This window comes from Vicia villosa, linkage group LG7 (assembly GCF_029867415.1).
Source record: "Vicia villosa cultivar HV-30 ecotype Madison, WI linkage group LG7, Vvil1.0, whole genome shotgun sequence".
Lineage (NCBI taxonomy): Eukaryota > Viridiplantae > Streptophyta > Magnoliopsida > Fabales > Fabaceae > Vicia > Vicia villosa.
Window position 1 is genome coordinate 85,359,689 of NC_081186.1, and position 19,480 is coordinate 85,379,168.

The following is a 19,480-nucleotide window of genomic DNA, read 5'->3' on the forward strand; positions in this document are numbered from 1 at the left end:
TAAAACTGTCAAATTCATCGAATCTTGACTTAATCTTGAGCACTTTCAAAATTACTAAATTCTAAACAAAAACACTTTTAAACACTTTTTCATTTCTATTCCTACCTAACACTTTCATCACTATGAATGAAGTTAAGCTCAAATTCTTGTTATTTTTCACATAATACTCTTTTAAATTATTAAGAAGACAATAATGATTGTCATGTAACCAAAATGATCGTAATGTAAGCAAAATGATCGAAAGACTCTAATAAGCTCAAATTATTAGAGTGTATTTGATTTATAAAAAGATAAGTATTGAACTTAACAGTACAATACAAACTTATGAAAATATTGTATATTTTTTTTATTTTATAAGATGTTTGATGAACAATGGACAAAACTAATAAAATAAAGTAAAATTTACGACAATACCATTTATAAATAGAGAATAAATATTAAAAGGATTAGAGTTGTGTAATCCTTTATTTCTTTAGCAAATCAAACGAATGCTAAGAAGAGTTCTTCACTATAGACCTCCAAACACCATAATCCAAGTAACAATAGCAAAAGTGTGCAATAAAAACTATTGCAATGACATGCTTAGCATCTCGATTCGATTCAAGTGTTATACAGATTAGTTGATAATTAGTTAGAAAACTAACATGCTCAGCTTTCATCGGTCTTGTTTGCTACCATAAACATTTGAACACTCCGATTATTCACTAATAAAAAATCCATAAACAAAAATCTTATCAAATACAAATAGAAAAATGTACTAGGTATCTCAATGTAATCGTTTCCACACACGAAAAGTAAAAAGAACAATAGAATTTCCTAAGCCGCAAATCGCGCTCCAAATTCAGTTATCCAGCCAATCACACAGACACGACAAGAAACCTCACCTTCACTTCCTCTAAACCCACTGACGTGTCCAACTCCTATTGGCTTCATCCCATAACATCCCAACAATTTTTTCAACTTTTCCTTCCACCCACCAAACAACAACCACAAAAAGCAAAACATCCATTTCCCTTCGCAACCGCTTTCCGCTTCCGTTTTTCCCCTTTCCCCTTTTGCATGGACCCGACTCTCTAACTCGCTCTCCCCTTTTCCAACCGAGTTCGTAACTCGGCCCCGCGAATCAATCATCACACTCTCACACACACTCTGTACTTAAATAAATGGTAGCAGTAATGATCAAATGTTCGTGCAACTTTAGTTGTAGATGTTTGTATGAGTGTTGTGGAGAAGATGATGATGATGGAAGATTCGTTGGAATCAGAGGTGGATGAAACCGGGTCGGGGAATGGAATAAGAAGGATAAGTTCGAGAGCTGAAGTGGATACTTCATTGCCGTTTGAGTCTGTTAAAGAAGCGGTTACACGGTTTGGTGGAAGCGGGCCTTGGTTGCCGCTTTACAGGCTTGGTGAAGCTTATGTAAGTTTTCACTTCTCTTTTTACTTTTGAAGTTTCTGTAAGTGTTGTTTGTTAAGATTAGTGTAGACTATTATAGAGTGGAAAATTGTTGTTATTCAGTTTTTTTTTCAATTGCGGTCATTGGAATTGTTGTTATTCAGTTTTTTTTCAATTGCGGTCATTGGAATTGTTGCGACGCTCATTACAATTGTTGCAGTGTAAAATTTGATCGGAACCTGTTTGAAATACACAGCATGAATTTTAATCACAATGCAATTGCAATTCGATGCGGCTGCGGAGGAAACCGCATCAGCAATATTATGGCTGCAAATTGCAGTTCAAATGTGGTTGTGGACTGCAATTTAAAACCCTGAGTACTGTTGAGTTTTTCTATTTTAAAAATAAGTCTTATTTGGTTCACATGCTGATTTTGAGTTTTCATTTTAAATTAAACCAAAATTATATATTTTTTACACTGTTATTGCTCCATCAGCTAGCAGAAACTTGAATGGAGGCCGCAATTTCCCTAATAGAGAAACTAGGATAGTGTTGTAGTTTTCATAGGGTACACATTCTTTCATTTTGTATAGAGAGTTGCGAATTCTTTCATCCAGATCTGCTATGCTATAGAGCTACTATCGTGCAATTTGAAAACACTGCATGTATCCGATCATATCTCGTCATGTAGATGTTTGCAGAGAAATTTTATGAATTACCATAACAAAATGTCAATATTGTGTGATTTGATTATATGGTTGTGTTGAATGTTGTTACACATACTTAGGTGGTTTAATCAGGTAAAGAGAAAACACGTAGATTTTGTGGTAAGAAGCGTAGATCAGATGGAGATAAGTTAAACAGTTAGAGGTAGAGAAAAACCTAGAAAAACTGCAAGAGAAGTTATTAAGTAAGATCTTGAGTTTAACGATTTGGATAGAAGTATAGTTCAGGATAGAACATTATGGCGTAAATTGATCCATATAACCGACCCTATTTAGTGGGATAAAGTTTGGTTGTTGTTGTTATTAAAACTTTACACAGTTAGTGTGCATAGCAGTTAATTTGATGCTGTTATTTATTACAAACCCATAAATCACCAATTTTGGGAACTGAACTTGAACATTAAGCTAGAAGAAGAGGAAATGCATATGAGCTGGAGCCTGGAAAGAGTAAACCACCAATTTTGTCTCTGATCCTACACTTTTCTATTACTTGATTCTCAAGTAAATATAAATAATAAACAGTTTTGTTTATCTCTTATATCATATATTGTTAGTCATGTTCATGCTTCTGAGTCAAATCATCACTCACTATGAAATGAAATCTTATGAAATGAAGTCCCCCCTTTGTAATTCACTCTCTGATGTTTGAAGATTGTTATTAGCAGAACAGTATTGAAGACTTCGACATAAAGAAAATAGAGGAGCAAGCGGCAAAGTTGGAAAAGGATTTGATAATGAAAGAACTCGAAACACTTGACGTGCTTGAAGAACTCGGATCTGCCAAAACGATTCTGGAGAAATTAAAGCAGCAGCTACAATCTGAAGCACTCAAATGTTCTGCTACTCGAGATGTAAGTTCATGCGAAAGTATTGAAGCTTTTGTTAAAAAATCTGCAAGTATTGTCAAACATCAAGAACAGATATTGCAAAGTCCAAGACCCTGCCGTACTTCACCGCCTGATATGCTCTTAACCGAGTTAAAACAAGCTAAAATGAACCTTGGTAAAACTATCAACGACCTCGGGGTGATACAATCGTCTGTCGAAACTTTGAATAAGAAGATGAAGAAAGAGAGACTTTTTCTCGAGAGGACACGGGAGAATCTACAATCAAAGTTTGCAGCTATCTCCGCTCAAAATGTGGCCGAAAAAGAAGCAAGGTCAAAGCCACAGGTAGATCCTGTAGAAACGGATTTTACTTTTCACACTCCGCAAAATGTAGCAAGGGATCTAAAAGTTGATGTTGAACTGAACAATGGAACGGTTGAAACAAGACCAGTTGAAGTTTCAAAGCAAGGGCTTGAGTATGGAGAGAACAATTTTGCTGAGATGAGATGGTTTGCAGCTAAAAAGATGGAAGAAGCCGCAATGGCAGCCGAAGCTGTTGCTCTTGCTGAATTCAAGGCTCTATCTTGTGCTAACAATATATCATCGCAGTTTTCTACTCGAGAGCATCACAAATTTCATATACCTGAAGAATCTATCTTGAAGAAAGTAACACACTCCACATTCCAAATTGATGCAGCAACAGCTTCTAAACTAACTATTCTGAAAAAACTAGAGGAAGCAACCGCAGAAGTTCTACACAGCAGAGAAATTTTAGCAGAAGCTATAAACGGTATTGACACTGCAAGCAGAAAGCAACAGGCTGCTGAAGAGGCTCTAAGGAGATGGATTCATGAAAACGATCTAAAGGGTGGGGCTAAGCATAGCTCGATTAAACGAAACAAGTTCAATCGAGTTGAAAATTGCCAAGCTTTGAAGCCAACCTTAAGATCCTCGGTTTCAATGAGAGATCTACTGAACAGGAAGCAAGTTCCCGACGAATATTCTACAACAAAGGAGATGGAAAAGCATGCGGAAACAAAGGTAGCATTGAGTCAAATGCTTCAAGCGTTGAGGGAAAACCAAACTCTTCCAACTGAACATGAGAATGGTGAGGATGATCAAAAGCAGTCCGTAGTACATAGGAAGAAGTTTGGATTCATGCGACTATCATTCCCCTTGGGAAAGCGGAATAATAAGAAGACATGAATTTAATCCTAATGCTTATGCAACAGCTCGTGCATCAATGTTTTGTGATTCTGTATTGGTTCTTATGTTATGTGAGATTTTATGGTTGGTATGTGCATAGGTTTGTGTCGGTGTTTGATTTCTTAAGTTCTGTTGATCCTACCAAGGTACTATGTATTGGGAATTCAAGTGCAAGTTTGGATTTTTGCCTGTTTAAGACTTAAGAATGAGTTTAATGAAGAGATTATGTGACTACAAATTCATTGTTCAAAGTTTGGTGAAATTATAAAGACACAGGCACTATTTTGGTGCAGATTTTCCTGTTTTTGGAGTGGAAACAATAAACATCTTGTTGTGTATGCTAGCTTGAAACATAGGAGTTTCACTTGATTTTTTAAACTGTTCTTTACTTTTTAACATATGGATTCTTAGTGATTGAATTTGCACTTGTATTGTGAAGCAATTGAATAAAAAGTTTTGATATTATGAAGAGAGAAGAAAAATTAATATATTATAAACTATGGCATTACAGAAAGCCTCTCCTTCTTGTAGAACTTTCCTTTGCTACTATTTTATGAAGTTTGGTTAAAGCTTTTAGATGATTGACGGGTTATAGTTGTTGAATTGTAAGACCATGTGCAATGGTGGGTTTAATTGAAGTCAACATGAGAAAATCATGTGCAATGGTGTGTGTAAAGTAGTGTTGAGTGTGTGTTGGAGGAGAGAGATGTTGAGAAAACTCAACACCAAGTAAACTGACGCAGAGGCTGACTTGGCAGCGCATGATTGGCCCAAAGCAGGCGTGTGTGAGCCACTCTCTGGCAGTGAGAGCGGGCTTTATCCCACGCGGAGAGAGAAAGAGAAAAGGGATAATTAATGCCACTTGGCTGTTTGTGATTGGCTGACCAGATTTTTATCCATTTAATACTTTGGACTCAATTATTTCGTTGCAAATTATTTTTTTACCAAAATTCATGATTTTTTTCTCTATAAATAGAGACTTGGTTCATTTGATTTGGACACAGAAAAAAAACCAACTTTTTCACTATCTTAATCTTATTATTATCTTTCTATTAGTGTTTATTTTGAAGTTAAGTGTCTTTTTTTAGTGAAATGGATCCCAATAATCATTTTAACACTCAAAATTCTGCTAATTTTCCATTTAACCAAAATCCCAACAATTTTCAAAATCCCAACAATTATCAAAATCCCAACTATTATCAAAATCCAAATCAATTTTCCAACCAACATCCTCAAAACATACCTAATTTTGGTTTTCCACCAAATTTCAACCAGTCATCCTCTGTTCCAAACTTTCAACCATATTATGGATCTATGCCGAGAAATCCATCTCAAACACCCCCGTTTAATGGTTATGTGACAATGGCGAATGCAAATTTTCCAAGTGGTGGTGTACCTGAATTTCCCGAGTTTTCAACACAACTAACTATTGGTGGCATGATAGTTTCTAATGAAGTCGGTCCAAATTCAGAGGATTCAACTCCTAAGAGCAGGAAAACTCAGCAACCAGCATGGAACATTGAACAAAATTTGGTGCTAATTAGTGGGTGGATTAAATTTGGAACAAGCAGTGTTGTCGGGAGAAACCAGAAAGGTGAAACATATTGGGGTAAAATTGCTGAGTATTGTAATGAGCATTGCTCATTCGATCCTCTGCGTGATGGACCTGCATGCCGAAACCGTTTTAATTATATGAACAAAGTGTTGGGTAAATGGATTGGCGCTTATGATGGCGCTAAGCGTATGCAAGGAAGTGGTTGGTCGGAGAATGATGTTTTGGCAAAAGCGCAGGAATTATATGCATGTGGGAAGAATGTTAGATTCACTTTAATGGAAGAATGGCACGCTCTCCGTGATCAACCACGTTATGGTAGTCAAGTAGGAGGAAATATTGGCTCAGGAAGTAGTGGATCTAAGAGATCTCGCGAGAGTGATGCATGTGGCTCAAACACTGTAGAATCCAGTGCTCGTCCTATAGGAAGGGAGGCAGCTAAAAAAAAGGGTAAAAAGAAAAGCAAGGAATATGCCTCGGAGGTGGTGGACAAAGAATGGGCTGAATACAAAGAATTCAAGACGAAAGAGCTTGAACGATTGGACAACATAGCCTTGATGCAACAGCAGGCTAACAATATAGCCTTGGAAAAGACTAAAACCAAGAAAATGAAGATGTATCTAAAGCTAACTTCCGAAGAGCATCTAGATGATCGGAAGAACCAGCTGTTGAAAAAGTTGGAGGCAGAACTGTTTGATAATTAATTTCAATGAAGTATTTGTCAGTGTAGTGTTTGCTTTAATTATTGTTGTTTCAATATGCTAGTGTAGTGTTTGCTTTAATTATTGTTGTTTCAATATGCCAGTGTAGTGTTTGCTTTAATTATTGTTGTTTCAATATGTCAGTGTAGTGTTTGCTTTAATTATTGTTGTTTCAATATGCCAGTGTAGTGTTTGCTTTAATTATTGTTGTTTCAATATGTCAGTGTAGTGTTTGCTTTAATTATTGTCGAATCTATCCCTTATCTGATAATTAACTCTATACAATAAATTATTTCGAATCTGTCAGTGGTCCACAACCCAATTCGAATCTATTCCTTATCTGATAATTAACTCTATACAATAAATTATTTCGAATCCGTCAGTGGTCCACCACCCAATTCAAATCTATTCCTTATCTGATAATTAACTCTATACAATAAATTATTTCGAATCCGTCAGTGGTCCACCACCCAATTCGAATCTATTCCTTATCTGATAATTAACTCTATACAATAAATTATTTCGAATCCGTCAGTGGTCCACCACCCACATCCATTTATATATAGGGACTCATACATCCATTTATGTACCAATATCCCAAATCCCATCCAATCTACCTCCAATATCACAAAAAAATGGATCCATCACAATATCATTTTGATATCGCAGCCTACAATCAAAATCGTGAAATTGAAGAAAATTATATAGTCAATCGATTTAGAGAGCGTAGAAACAAAATATCGGAAGATAATGCACCTTGTAGTAGAAAATATCTCGATAGAGATCATGTAGCGGCAAACCAAAGACTAATTGACAACTACTTTGCCAATGAGCCTACATATGACGATGCAATGTTTCGTCGTCGGTACCGGATGAAAAAAATGTTTTCCTTCGAATCGTTGGGGACCTTTCAAGTAGTGATAACTACTTCACCCAGCGAGTTGATGCAGCCAATAAAGAAGGTATATCACCCTTAGCAAAATGTACCACAGCAATGCGAATGTTAGCATATGGTGTGGCAGCAGATGCGGTCGATGAGTACATCAAAATAGGAGGTACTACAGCATTGAAGTGCTTACGTAGATTCTGTAAAGGAATCATACGCTTGTACGAGCAAGTGTATCTGAGAGCACCAACCCAAGATGACCTGCAAAGAATACTGCATGTTAGTGAAATGCGGGGGTTCCCAGGGATGATTGGGAGTATTGACTACATGCACTGGGAGTGGAAAAATTGTCCTAAAGCATGGGAAGGACAATTTACTAGAGGGGATAAGGGAACCACCACAGTTATTCTTAAAGCAGTTGCATCTCATGACCTATGGATCTGGCATGCCTTTTTTGGATGTCCGGGAACGTTGAACGATATAAACGTTCTAGACCGGTCACCAGTGTTTGATGACGTGGAACAGGGTAATGCTCCAAGTGTGAATTTCTTTGTGAATCAACGTCCATATAATATGGCATACTATCTAGCTGATGGTATCTATCCTTCTTATCCAACTTTCGTCAAATCGATTAGACTTCCTCAAAGTGAACCCGATAAATTATTTGCAAAATTTCAGGAGGGATGTTGGAAGGACATCGAACGTGCATTTGGAGTGCTCCAAGCTCGATTTAAAATCATCCGTGAACCAGCTCGCTTGTGGGACATAGCTGATTTGGGTATCATCATGAGGACATGCATCATATTACATAATATGATTGTTGAGGATGAACGAGATTCATATTCTCAACGTTGGACCGATTTTGAGCAATCCGGGGAAAGTGGATCTAGTGCACCACAACCATACTCGACCGAGGTGTTACCCGCTTTTGCAAATCATGTGCGTGCTAGATCAGAGTTCCGTGATCCAAATGTTCATCAAGAATTGCAAGCCGATCTAGTGAAGCACATATGGACAAAGTTTGGAATGTTCCGTGATTGAATTATCTGTGTGTTGTATTGCATTTTAAATTATTTGTATCGTACTAATTACGTTACTTGTGTGTTGTATTGCATTTTAAATTATTTGTAACGTACTAATTACGTTAATTGTGTGGTGTATTTTAAATTAATTTAAGATGATTCGTATCGTATCCAATTATTTAAATAAATTTTGTTTTTATTACAACAAATTAAAAAATAAATTATTAAGTATTTATTATTTTAATTTAATTTTAATCGATAATTGTAATTTTATGTAATCATAAAAATAAAAATAAAATTTAAATAAGAATATGAAAATAAAAAGTGGTGGGGTAGGGTGTTGAGTGAAAAACCATTGGAGAGGGTAAAAGTTGAATGGGTGTTGAGTTATTAGGTGGAAGAAAGAGAAAATGATGTGGAGTGTTGGGAGTTGAAAAAGTGAGTGTTGAGTGTTGAAACCATTGTAGATGGTCTAACATGTGAAACACCGGTACTCCATTTTAGGTAAAGTACTGGTACACGTATGGTATGCACCGGGTACCGGTACGCGTACGGTACGCACCGAAGCCGTATCAATTTTTTTAATTTTATTTTTAAGTTGGTACACCAACCTGTACACATTTGGTACCATGTATCCAACTTTTTGAATTTTTTTCAATAATATAATTTGGGTTTTTTTTTATTGGGTAAATATTAGGTTATTTATTCTATTTATAAATAAAAAATTGAAAGAAAAATCAATCTATTGTATTGAAACTTCTTTCACACTCAAGTTCCTCATCTTCTGTGGAGAGAAATTGGAGCACATGTGGATTTATTCACTCATTGAAAAGAAATAGACTCAATCCATAGAGGGCTAAGGATTTAGTTTTTGTTCATACAAATCTGCATCTTCTCTCGAAGAAAGAGTAAGGTTTATACTGAAGGAGCAACAAAAATGTGGGATATTTATGGAGATAAATGAGATCTATTTGATGGAGCTGATATTCTTGAAATTTCTAGTCTTTATCTCGACAAACCTAAACTAAAAGTTGCTCTTTTTAATGATATTGGAGAGAAGTCAACAAATGAAACTTGAAATAAAAGTAAAAAAACCTATGATCATGTTCTTAGATCACAAATCTGCAATAGATTTGGCAAAAAACCATATGTTGCACGGAAAAGGTAAGCACATTGAAGCAAAGTTTATTTTTTAGGGAAGAAGTAAAAAAGAAAGTGTTGAAGGTGGTTCATAGCTCAACTGAATATAAATTGGCAAATTTATTCACTGAAATAGTCAAGATTGAAACTTTTTAAAGGCATAAAAAAGAGATTGATGTGCTCTCTAAATAACTTTGATTAAGGGATGATTTCAATTTTCTTGTAATTCAAGTTACCATTCTTGTAACCCTAGTTACCTTATTAAGGCACTTAAATTTAATTTAGATATTTGGGGTAATTAGTAAAAAGATAATTGACATTAATTAAAGAGTTAATTAAGGTAGTTATCATTTATTGGTTTTTGTTATGCCTAATTTGGGACTCCTAAAACTTGTATGATACATTGCTTTTTTGATCAATACAATACTTCATTCAATTATTCTATATTTTCTTTGCGTTGGACCAACAATATCTGCAAACCCCTAGATCGAGTATGATTGTAAACATGCATGACAATGCTGAAATAAGTTAAAATGAGATATTAGACTTATTTATTATTACTAAGACTGTTTGGTAAAAAATAACGGTTGACTAACAAGATAGCTGATAGCTTATAGCTTATTGTTGATGGCTGATGACAGATAGCTTATAACCTATGGCCGATGATTGAGACCGAGACTTGATAATCTAATTGAAGTGTTTGGTAAAATTAACAGTTAAACTAACTTAAAAATATAAAATGACATAAAAAATATTTAATACATAATTATTTCATTAGATTAAAATAAATTATAAAGGATAAAAATGAGTTTTTGTTAAAATAATAAGGGTAAGAGTGAAAGAAAAAATGATAAGCTATAAGATATAAGTTAAAACGCTATTTGAAATAACATCTAGAAAATAAACTATATGTTAGTAAAATAAGCTATAAGCTCGTGATAAAATGACCATTACCAAACAGATTTAAATTCTCATATGAGCTTATAAGCTAAAAGTTATAAGCTAGAAACTCAATAACTTGTCTTACCAAACTGAGCCTAAATATACTTGAGTAGCAAAGAATTTGAATCTGAACTATACAAGGGTGACACAAATTATGTACTATGTTCAATATAAATATAAGAGAAATGATAATTATAAACACAATTATTATTATCACATAAAGGTTATATCATATCACATAACATTCTCATCACCTGACAATAATGTGGTGCTAGAAAACGCTCTCTGTTTATAATATTAAATAAACAATCAGAATCACACACATAAAGACAAATACATGATAGATTAAATAAATAAATAAGATTTATCTATGATTCACCAGTATATTCTTATGACGCACTATCACTAATTAGAGAAACACAAAGTATCAAAATCTACTATGTAAGAAGGTTTATAAATAATTCCTTATATTAAAGTGACAATTACTTATTCATGAATGATGAAAATCTTAGTGATACTAGGACTCTGAATTTGTGTTGTTTTGAGACTTATGTTAATTCACAAGTAACACTATAGTTATAGGCGGAGAAATTAGTTATTGCAGATGCTACTCATGTGAATTAATTAGAGACATTGTCGTTCATGCTTTCCTCGTGACCAATCCGTTTGAACACTCAAATAGTGTGCACTATTCGCAAGGATTTATTTATATATTTTATCTCTTGTATTTATACCGACTTCCCTTCAACCAAAACTTATCGGTCAAGACTATATACTCGTTGAATACATTAGTGTAGTGTAAGTGTGACTAAAAACATCTAAAAACATTACAAACCCATTATTATCTCAAACTCTACGGCCTAAGGGGCAATAATTCTTCTAGAAAGCAAAGCATGGAGGGTTACCTCCAAATAACTATTTAGTAAATTGAAGTTTCCTTCATTAATGATATTAACTAAACAACGGCTTTCACCAACTAACGACTAAGAATGGTAATAGACAATAGATAGGGCTAGAGACATCCTTGATAAGGTAAAACTGATGATCACATCAAAGGTCATTTGACTATAGTTTGGAAGTGGTTTATCAAAGCAAGATGAGACATTGGAGTATGACAGTAGCGTTGACACATGAAATTGGAAATTTGGCTGTTCCTTTCGTTCTTTGATAAATTAAAGGCCTCGAAAATGAAAATTCCCACTTATCTTTTATAAGTTAAAACTCTGAAAAAAAAAAATACAACAAATGAGAAAACATAAACTTGATCCTTAAAATATTAAATGAAGAGTCTATTAAATACCATAATTATTTTTTCTGAGTTATTATTATATGTAATCAAATATTTTTCTTCTCTACCGTTTTTATAAAAGACTTTCACCCGTGATAGAATATGATTGTCCAAATATATAGTGGCAATTACATTTATCTTTCTCATTGATATGTCTTTTATACAGGGCCGACCCAACCCGTTTAGAGGCATAAAACAAATTTTAAAGTAACGTCTTTAAAATGTATTTCAAAATATATATATCTTTTTAATTTATTAAGTTTTCTTGTATAAGATATGTATTAGTTAGTTAAACCACTCTAAATTCGTGGTTCAAGAGTTTTAATATTTGACGACAATATTCATTTATATTTATTAATTATTAAAAAAATAGATTAACAATGTTTTTATTATTACTTTGTTTTTTTAAGTTTGTTTTCAATTTCATTATTATTATTATTATTATTATTATTATTATTATTATTATTATTATTATTATTATTATTATTATTATTATTATTATTATTATTATTATTATTTTGTTTTTTTAAGTTTGTTTTCAATACCCTTATTATTATTATTATTATTATTATTATTTTGTATTTTTAAGTTTGTTTTCAATTGTTTGATGTACCATAAAAGTTTTCACTAATAAATTATATATAAGGTAAGTATTTATCATTGATCAAATTTAAATACAATATATCGATTTGATTTAAAAATATACGAGACTAAGAGTCTGTTTGGTAACACTAAAAAAAGAGCTTTTAGCTTTTAGCTTTTAGCTTTTCAGCTCATATTAACAAAAAATCTCAGTTTGGTAACTGTCATTTAGCTTTTAGCTTGTAGCTTTTTTACTAGCTTTTAACTTTTTTCTCAAAAGCTATTTAAAGTAGCTTTTGAGCTTTTAGCTTTTAGCTTATGACTTTTTATTTCATTTATACCCCTATTATTTTAACAAAAATACAATTTTACCCTATATATATATATATATATATATTTAAAACAGTTTTTGCGTTGTATAATTATATTCGTGTCGATTAACAAAAAAAATGCTATATTTAATATTTTTTAACAACATTAAAATTAAATTTGTGAAACATTAAGAGATTATTATTTTAAATTAGTATAATTGAATTTAAAATCGTAATGATGATATTTTATATATTTCATTAAATTTATATATAAATTTTATTATATAAGTTCATTTAAAATTTTATATATAATTGTTCGATATATTTTGATGTTATTTTTAATTTTAATATATATTAATTTTTTTTGCATGTGTTTGTTAATATATGAATTTTTATTTTATAAAAATTAATTTAATTATATAATACAATAATATAATAAGACTATCAATTTCTCAATTAAGAATGTCCTTTTATGTCATTTTGTATTTATCAGCTAGTATAACTAACAGCTAATTTACCAAACACTCAAATTAACTTATCAGCTACCAGCTATCAGCTACCAGTTACCAGCTAAAAGTCATCAGCTACCAGCTACCAGCTAAAAGTCATCAGCTACCAGCTATCAGCTAGTTTTACCAAACAGAGCCTAATGTTTTGTTATTGATCAATTAAAAGAAGGCCTTTCACGGGTTTATTTGATAAAAAAGAAATACATATTTAATAAATTTTACAGAAAGATTTTTGACTTAAAAAGAAGCATGACATTTTTAAGTTGATACATTTTTTATTTTCATTTTATTTATCCCTCTCTTCTCATCAAATCATCACTTATTTTGGATACATATAGTTTTCTTATACAATATCTAATATTTTATGTTCAGATATGCAATAATTAAATTCTAAATTTATTTTGAATACTTTTTGGATAAAAATTTAAAAAGATTTTAATATAACAATTATAATATATTTTTTAAAAAATAAATTCATTTTTTACTTATATATTAATCTGAAAAATGCTCTTTCACAAATCAATTAGTTAAAAAAAAATTCATTAGTATATCTTGAATTTCTCTTGAATACAAATTTGAAGGAATTATATATATATATATACTCTCTAATTGGACTATTTTGGTTCTTGTTATACTTATATCTTTAGCCATGATAACTATAAATAGTTACTGAATTCATACTTGACTACAATTAAACTTTTAGAAGACCAAGGATGAAATTCAAGCCTTTTATCTTCATGTTCTTTCTATGTGCAATATTTCTCATTTCTGTTATGGCAATAAGGCCATTCAAATGTGAGAACAACATATATTGTTAAATTTTAGGCACATTTATTTTCTTTCTTAATTTTACTTATAAACATGCTTGTTTGATTTGTAGCTGAAGAATCCAAAACAAACGTTTGGATAGATAGGAACAAAGGCTTGGGAAGAGCGCATAGTGATGATATAGATTGGGTTGGTTCAGGAACATGGGGAGGTTGGGGAGGACCCAAAGAAGAAGGTGGAGAAAGAGAAAACAACGGTTCTGGTTGGGAAGGAGCAGAAAATGAAGGACCTGGATGGGGAGGAGGAGAAGAAAACGAAGGATCCAGTTGGGGAGGAGGAAATGAAGGACCTGAAGAAGATGGCGGAGGCTTTGAAAATGGAGACCGTTAAGAGTATCCATGAAAACTAGACATATGTATGCATTTGTGTTCTACTCTCTTTGTTCTTTATTGTAAGAAAAAGTTTAATTTTGAATACATTGATGTTGAATGTTTTTAAAAACAAACTTTTTCATATAATAAGAAACAGAGAATTTATATTCTAAGAAGTATGATAAAATCATGGACTATATATTACTTCAGAACGTAGTATTATCACATTTAAATGGATAAAAAACATCATTGTTTATGTTATATAACTCTAGCATTTAAGTTACTAAAAAAAGAAGGGCACAACTTCTCTACCCACCTCAAAAAGTTGGATAGTGTACATTCCACCAATCACATTGCACCATTTTATTTTATCTTATTTAATTAATTATTAAATAGTATATTTTTTGGTTGTTTCCAAGACATTTTACATTGAAGATAACTTTATCAAACTTTTTGAATTTGGTAGATAAGAATTCACAAAAAATAATGACGGATGTGTTCAAACACTTTTCTTAATGTTAAATAAAGAAATAAATAAAAACTGAGTATAATGAATACTATGGGAATCACTAAGTAGAGAGAGAAGCTCTCCCTTCTTTCTAGGCTTGCTTCCATGCTTTTTTTATCCATGCATTTTATCTGGTTTTCTTTTCATGCATTACAAGGGAAAAAAAAAGTTTGCTGGAGTTAAATCCTTCACTATGCTAAAAAATCTATCGCAAAACACTGTCACATATTGTTTGCTAAAGATTTTTTTTATAAGCAATCTTTGTATCATTACAAAAAATATGCTCTGCAGCGACGTGGGAAACACGTCGCAACATGAAATATCACGTGGCAACAAAAAAGTAGCGACGTGGGCCACTACGTCGCAGGAGACAAAGTGGCAACTTGTAGCGACGTGGAGACCACGTCAGAAAGTAGCGACGTGACTCCCACGTCGCAACAAGGAAACATGGGGAACATCCATCTGCACACACAACAGGCGTGGCAGGTGTGGGACAGTGTGTTTGCTGACCAATGTAGCGACGTGATTACCACATCGCTACATTAAATGCTTTTTTTTTTAAAATTTATTCACGCTAGATTTGTTTTGTTTTATATATTTTTTATAATTAATTAATATATAATAAAATATATATAATAAAATATATATAATAAAATATATATAATAAAATTTATATAATAAAATTTATATAATAAAATTTATAAAATAAAATTTATATAATAAAACCTATAAAATAAAATTTATATATTAAAATCTATAAAAACTAATTTATATAATAAATTTGTATAAAATAAATTCATATAATAAACATTATATAATAAATTCAATTAATTAAAACTAAAAATTTAAAACTAATACTGTAATGAATTAAAATGTAGAATATTTTACATAAAAATAAATTAAAAATAAATAAAATACAAAATGTTTTCAAGACGCATCATCCGGAAAATAATTATCCGGATTAAAATCATCAGCCACCCCGTCATCCTCCGGCTCTTGAGGAGGAGCATTACTGTAATTTCCACCTCCTTGCATAAACCGTCTCATCTGCTCCTCCATCTCAGCTTGCTTCTTCATAATGCCCTCCATCTGTCGCGCATGCTGCTCCTCCATATCAGCCTGCTTCTTCCGCATCATCTCGATCTGGGCCTCACTTTCGCGTCTCGCCAATTGCCTTACTAATTCAGTTTGTTCCTGTGTCAGATTTGGTTGACGCGATCCACCCTCTCCATCCTGAAGTCTTTGAAACAGATTGCGGTCACCACGTCTATAGCTGGCCGCCAAATTTCCAGCACCAAAAAAGCAACCATTAGGTCCTTTTTCTTTAATAACCTCACACCAGATATAGTGATCAACATCCGCATTTAGCGGCTCCCCCTCTGCTGGCATGAATTGAGGATTATTTTCCAGAAAAATGGCAAGTCGCCTATCATAATCTTCCTGCACAGATATTCAATAAAAAATGTAAGTTAAATATTTAAATGCATATTTAATTAGTCAATTAAAATATATTAAAAAGTTGCCACGTGATTTTCACGCCACAACTTATGATTTGCCACATGATTTTAATGTGGCAATTTATCAATTGCCACATGAAATTCACGTCACAAATTTTGTATTAATTTAAAAAAAATAAACAACGTAAATTTCACTTACAAGATACAACTTCGTGCGCTCGTCGACAAAACCTCCCGATCTCCTTGTCCGGGTCCTCGAAATCAGCTCAGGCATCAATGGTTTTCTCCCCAACTCCTTAGCCTAAATAATATAATTAAAAATAATTAGTAAAATATATTATGAATAAAGAGGTAACTTAAAAAATTTAAAATTTTTACCAATCGTCGGGCATGCTCGGCGGTGCTAATACTTCCAACTGTGTTGACACAACCGCCCTTTTCAGATGCCCTCATCTTCTTAAAAGTTTCTGATTTAGCCCGGAATTCTGGACTCCTTTAATATGTAACAAGATCATGAAAAACCTCCTCGCCTATCCAGTTAGGACGGATGCCATGAAGCTCATGATTCTCCCTTACTCTCCGCAGCATATCAGACATTCTTTTAGAGCATCTGGTGTTGAAAACTTTCTGAACACTTTTTTCACTCAAAGGGTCCCACACACATTTCTCCTGCAATAATGTATGACATTAAAATAAAATGTTAAGTAATTATAATGAGAATTTTATTTAAATAACTATAACTAAAACAATAAATTAAATGCATAACATATATAAATAACAATACCTTAAACATTCTAAACCATTCATCTTTATTTTTGACGTCCCCATAGCTCTTAAAAGCTGATTTATACATCTGCTGAATTATATAGCTAACAACCCTAGCAGCTGTCCGACTCGGCGTAAAACTGAAACAAAAAATGAAAATGTTAGATATAAATTTATTAAAAAAATGAAAAAGTATACATACTATAAAAGTTTTTAAATAGGAAACTTACTTGCTTCCTTCGGGCTGAATCCAAAATCTGCCGTCAATCACATGAATCTCATCAGGATCATCCCTCCCACGAAGATCAGCTCCATCTATCTCATCAACTGCCTCATCAACCTCACGTGCTGGTACATGTGTGGGATGTGGGGTGCGTGAGCCTCCAACCTGTGTGGGGCGTGGACTAGGAGATCGTCCAGCCTGTGTGGGACGTGGACGGGGAGATTGTCCAGCCTGTGTGGGGCGTGGACTAGGAGATCGTCCAGCCTGTGTCGGACGTGTACTGCTGGACCCTCCCGTCTGCTGGAAGGATGAAGTCATCAGGATGGGATATGAAAATCCATCAGAGCATAATCCCAACCTGACATTTCTAGGTTCTGCGGCAAAATCAGGATGCATCCGATCAAAGTGCTTCCATGCCTCGCCATCAGATGGATGCCGCATAGTGCCTGGACTTGTGTTATTTGTGTGATGCCATGTCATTTGACTTGCACTGTGCATTGAAGCAAACATTCTTTTTAACCTTGGTATTATCGGAAGATAAAACATGGACTTTACTGCTACACGGTCTTGATTAGTGTTAACGGCTCTACTTGGAACTTTATATCTTGGACTCATACAAAACTTACATTCCTCCAACAACCCATCTTGAGTACCAAACTCATTGTCGTAGAACAACATACAGCCATTAATGCAACAATCAATCTTTCTTACTCTTAAGCCCAACTTCGACACCAACTTCTTTGCTTCATAAAATGTTGTAGGCAAGTTGTCTTTCATTGCAGTTGAGTCCAACATCATCTTTACGAAGAATTCCAAACACTTATCAGGAACATTCCAATTTGCCTTGGCGGCCAACAATCTCACACACATTGATAACTTTGAGTCAGACGATCCATCAAACAACGGCGTATTCATCTCATTCAACAACTGATAAAATTTCTGCGCTTCCTCATTCGACATCTCTTCCCCACCAAAATCTTCAGGCTCATCATAAGTCACGTTCACACCAAAAGCATCCTCAACCATGTCACCAATCAAATTAAAGTTTTCCTCATATTCCACAGGCGGCCGACTACTTGAAGCATGAGAGTTGCTAGTCTCTGGTACGTTACTAGGCATTTCTTCACCGTTAAACGTCCAAACCCAATAATTTGCTATGAAACCCCTTCTATGCAAATGAGCTGTTATTTCCTGTGGGTCACTAATTATTGGTCTACATTCACATTTAAGACAGGGACACCTAACTCCTCCTTCGCTTCGACATAATTCCTGAGCAAACGCCCAACTGATAAACCCTTCAACTCCTACTATAAAATTGGGTTTAAGTCCCATTCTTCCTGGAAATGTTCTATCGTACATCCAACTACGATAATACCGATAATATTCCATACTGCACATTTATACAATCATTGTCATTTTGAGTTAGTAATATTAATCAAGTTAATATTATTCTTAGACGTATACTAGTTAATATTTACTATTCTTAAAAATATTATTTAATAACAATACTACTAATATTTTTAACTACACATGTTATATTGAACCTATGTTAACCATAAAATTACTTTTTTATTAACTACATATATTAAAAATATTATTTAATAAAAATACTACTAATAAATATTTACTATTATTAAAAATATTATTTTTGATTCAACTATTAAACATGTACCAGATAAATAAATATTATCTATTAAAAAGTACTACTCATGTAACACCATAGTTCATAAAGATAATAAATATAATTTTTTTATTAAATATATAATAAATATTATATACAAAATGTAAATTTATAATATTTTATTTTTTAATTTTTAAATATTAATAATATTTTTCAAACATAACTTCTATACATTCATTAAGATTAATATGTATCTTATTTTTAGTAATAATTTCTATTTTAAAAAACAATAATATATATTACATATAAAACATAGTCTATTAGATTTTTTTTAATAAAACTATTTTTATCAAATATATACAACAATGATGTACTTTTAATTGTAGTTTGTTTATATTTCTATTTTTCAAAAAATAACTTATTTTATATAAACATAAAAAATTCAAAACTTATATGTATAAAAATATTCTCTTTTTAATATTTTATTTTCATTATAATATAAATATATTATCTTTTTATTATAAACATAAAAAATTTAATTTCTATATATGCAAAAATAATTCTGTTTTAAAAATATTTTCTATATACTTTTAATTGTAGTTTGTTTATATTTCTATTTTTCAAAAAAATAACTTATTTTATATAAACATAAAACATTTATAACTTATATGTATAAAAATA

At 32.4% G+C, this 19,480-nt stretch overlaps 6 protein-coding genes across 8 annotated transcripts; 4 read left to right on the forward strand and 2 right to left on the reverse strand.

Annotated features, from left to right (window-relative positions):
- Positions 1 to 963: 963 nt before the first annotated feature.
- LOC131621054 (WEB family protein At2g40480-like) lies at positions 964 to 4,669 on the forward strand. 3 transcript variants are annotated; one of them, XM_058892260.1, is made up of 2 exons: positions 964 to 1,419; positions 2,783 to 4,669. In XM_058892260.1, exons 1-2 carry the CDS (start codon positions 1,216 to 1,218, stop codon positions 4,151 to 4,153), a joined length of 1,575 nt encoding a protein of 524 aa, XP_058748243.1. In that variant the 5' UTR covers positions 964 to 1,215; the 3' UTR covers positions 4,154 to 4,669. The 3 variants fall into 3 exon arrangements, with proteins under 3 accessions (XP_058748243.1, XP_058748246.1, XP_058748245.1); XM_058892263.1 differs by having other exon boundaries at positions 965 to 1,419; positions 2,772 to 4,668; XM_058892262.1 differs by having other exon boundaries at positions 965 to 1,419; positions 2,786 to 4,667.
- Positions 4,670 to 5,467: 798 nt separating this feature from the next.
- LOC131619566 (uncharacterized) lies at positions 5,468 to 6,409 on the forward strand. Its single transcript, XM_058890654.1, has one exon. It carries the CDS (start codon positions 5,468 to 5,470, stop codon positions 6,407 to 6,409), a length of 942 nt encoding a protein of 313 aa, XP_058746637.1.
- Positions 6,410 to 7,400: 991 nt separating this feature from the next.
- On the forward strand, positions 7,401 to 8,333 carry LOC131619568 (uncharacterized). Its single transcript, XM_058890655.1, has one exon. It carries the CDS (start codon positions 7,401 to 7,403, stop codon positions 8,331 to 8,333), a length of 933 nt encoding a protein of 310 aa, XP_058746638.1.
- A 5,409-nt stretch (positions 8,334 to 13,742) lies between these two features.
- Positions 13,743 to 14,501, forward strand: LOC131617668 (uncharacterized). Its single transcript, XM_058888928.1, has 2 exons — positions 13,743 to 13,881; positions 13,967 to 14,501. Exons 1-2 carry the CDS (start codon positions 13,800 to 13,802, stop codon positions 14,242 to 14,244), a joined length of 360 nt encoding a protein of 119 aa, XP_058744911.1. The 5' UTR covers positions 13,743 to 13,799; the 3' UTR covers positions 14,245 to 14,501.
- Positions 14,502 to 15,577: 1,076 nt separating this feature from the next.
- LOC131617669 (uncharacterized) lies at positions 15,578 to 16,675 on the reverse strand. Its single transcript, XM_058888929.1, has 3 exons — positions 16,569 to 16,675; positions 16,390 to 16,491; positions 15,578 to 16,173 (listed from the first exon to the last, which is right to left on the reverse strand). Exons 1-3 carry the CDS (start codon positions 16,641 to 16,643, stop codon positions 15,661 to 15,663), a joined length of 690 nt encoding a protein of 229 aa, XP_058744912.1. The 5' UTR covers positions 16,644 to 16,675; the 3' UTR covers positions 15,578 to 15,660.
- Positions 16,676 to 16,685: 10 nt separating this feature from the next.
- Positions 16,686 to 17,496, reverse strand: LOC131619569 (uncharacterized). Its single transcript, XM_058890656.1, has 3 exons — positions 17,186 to 17,496; positions 16,975 to 17,095; positions 16,686 to 16,859 (listed from the first exon to the last, which is right to left on the reverse strand). The coding sequence occupies exons 1-3, from the start codon at positions 17,494 to 17,496 to the stop codon at positions 16,686 to 16,688; spliced, it is 606 nt and encodes a 201-aa protein (XP_058746639.1).
- Between the last annotated feature and the right edge of the window lie 1,984 nt (positions 17,497 to 19,480).

Coding starts and splice junctions, on each gene's coding strand:
- LOC131621054 (XM_058892260.1), top strand. CDS start 1,216: ATGAGTGTTGTGGAGAAGATGATGATGATGGAAGATTCGTTGGAATCA. Junction 1,420..2,782: donor ACAGGCTTGGTGAAGCTTAT/GTAAGTTTTCAC, acceptor GATTGTTATTAG/CAGAACAGTATTGAAGACTT.
- LOC131619566 (XM_058890654.1), top strand. CDS start 5,468: ATGCCGAGAAATCCATCTCAAACACCCCCGTTTAATGGTTATGTGACA.
- LOC131619568 (XM_058890655.1), top strand. CDS start 7,401: ATGCGAATGTTAGCATATGGTGTGGCAGCAGATGCGGTCGATGAGTAC.
- LOC131617668 (XM_058888928.1), top strand. CDS start 13,800: ATGAAATTCAAGCCTTTTATCTTCATGTTCTTTCTATGTGCAATATTT. Junction 13,882..13,966: donor GGCAATAAGGCCATTCAAAT/GTGAGAACAACA, acceptor TTTGATTTGTAG/CTGAAGAATCCAAAACAAAC.
- LOC131617669 (XM_058888929.1), bottom strand. CDS start 16,643: ATGAGGGCATCTGAAAAGGGCGGTTGTGTCAACACAGTTGGAAGTATT. Junction 16,492..16,568: donor CCGAGCATGCCCGACGATTG/GTAAAAATTTTA, acceptor TATATTATTTAG/GCTAAGGAGTTGGGGAGAAA. Junction 16,174..16,389: donor AGCGCACGAAGTTGTATCTT/GTAAGTGAAATT, acceptor ATATCTGTGCAG/GAAGATTATGATAGGCGACT.
- LOC131619569 (XM_058890656.1), bottom strand. CDS start 17,496: ATGACTTCATCCTTCCAGCAGACGGGAGGGTCCAGCAGTACACGTCCG. Junction 17,096..17,185: donor ATTCAGCCCGAAGGAAGCAA/GTAAGTTTCCTA, acceptor TTTTTGTTTCAG/TTTTACGCCGAGTCGGACAG. Junction 16,860..16,974: donor AATGGTTTAGAATGTTTAAG/GTATTGTTATTT, acceptor ACATTATTGCAG/GAGAAATGTGTGTGGGACCC.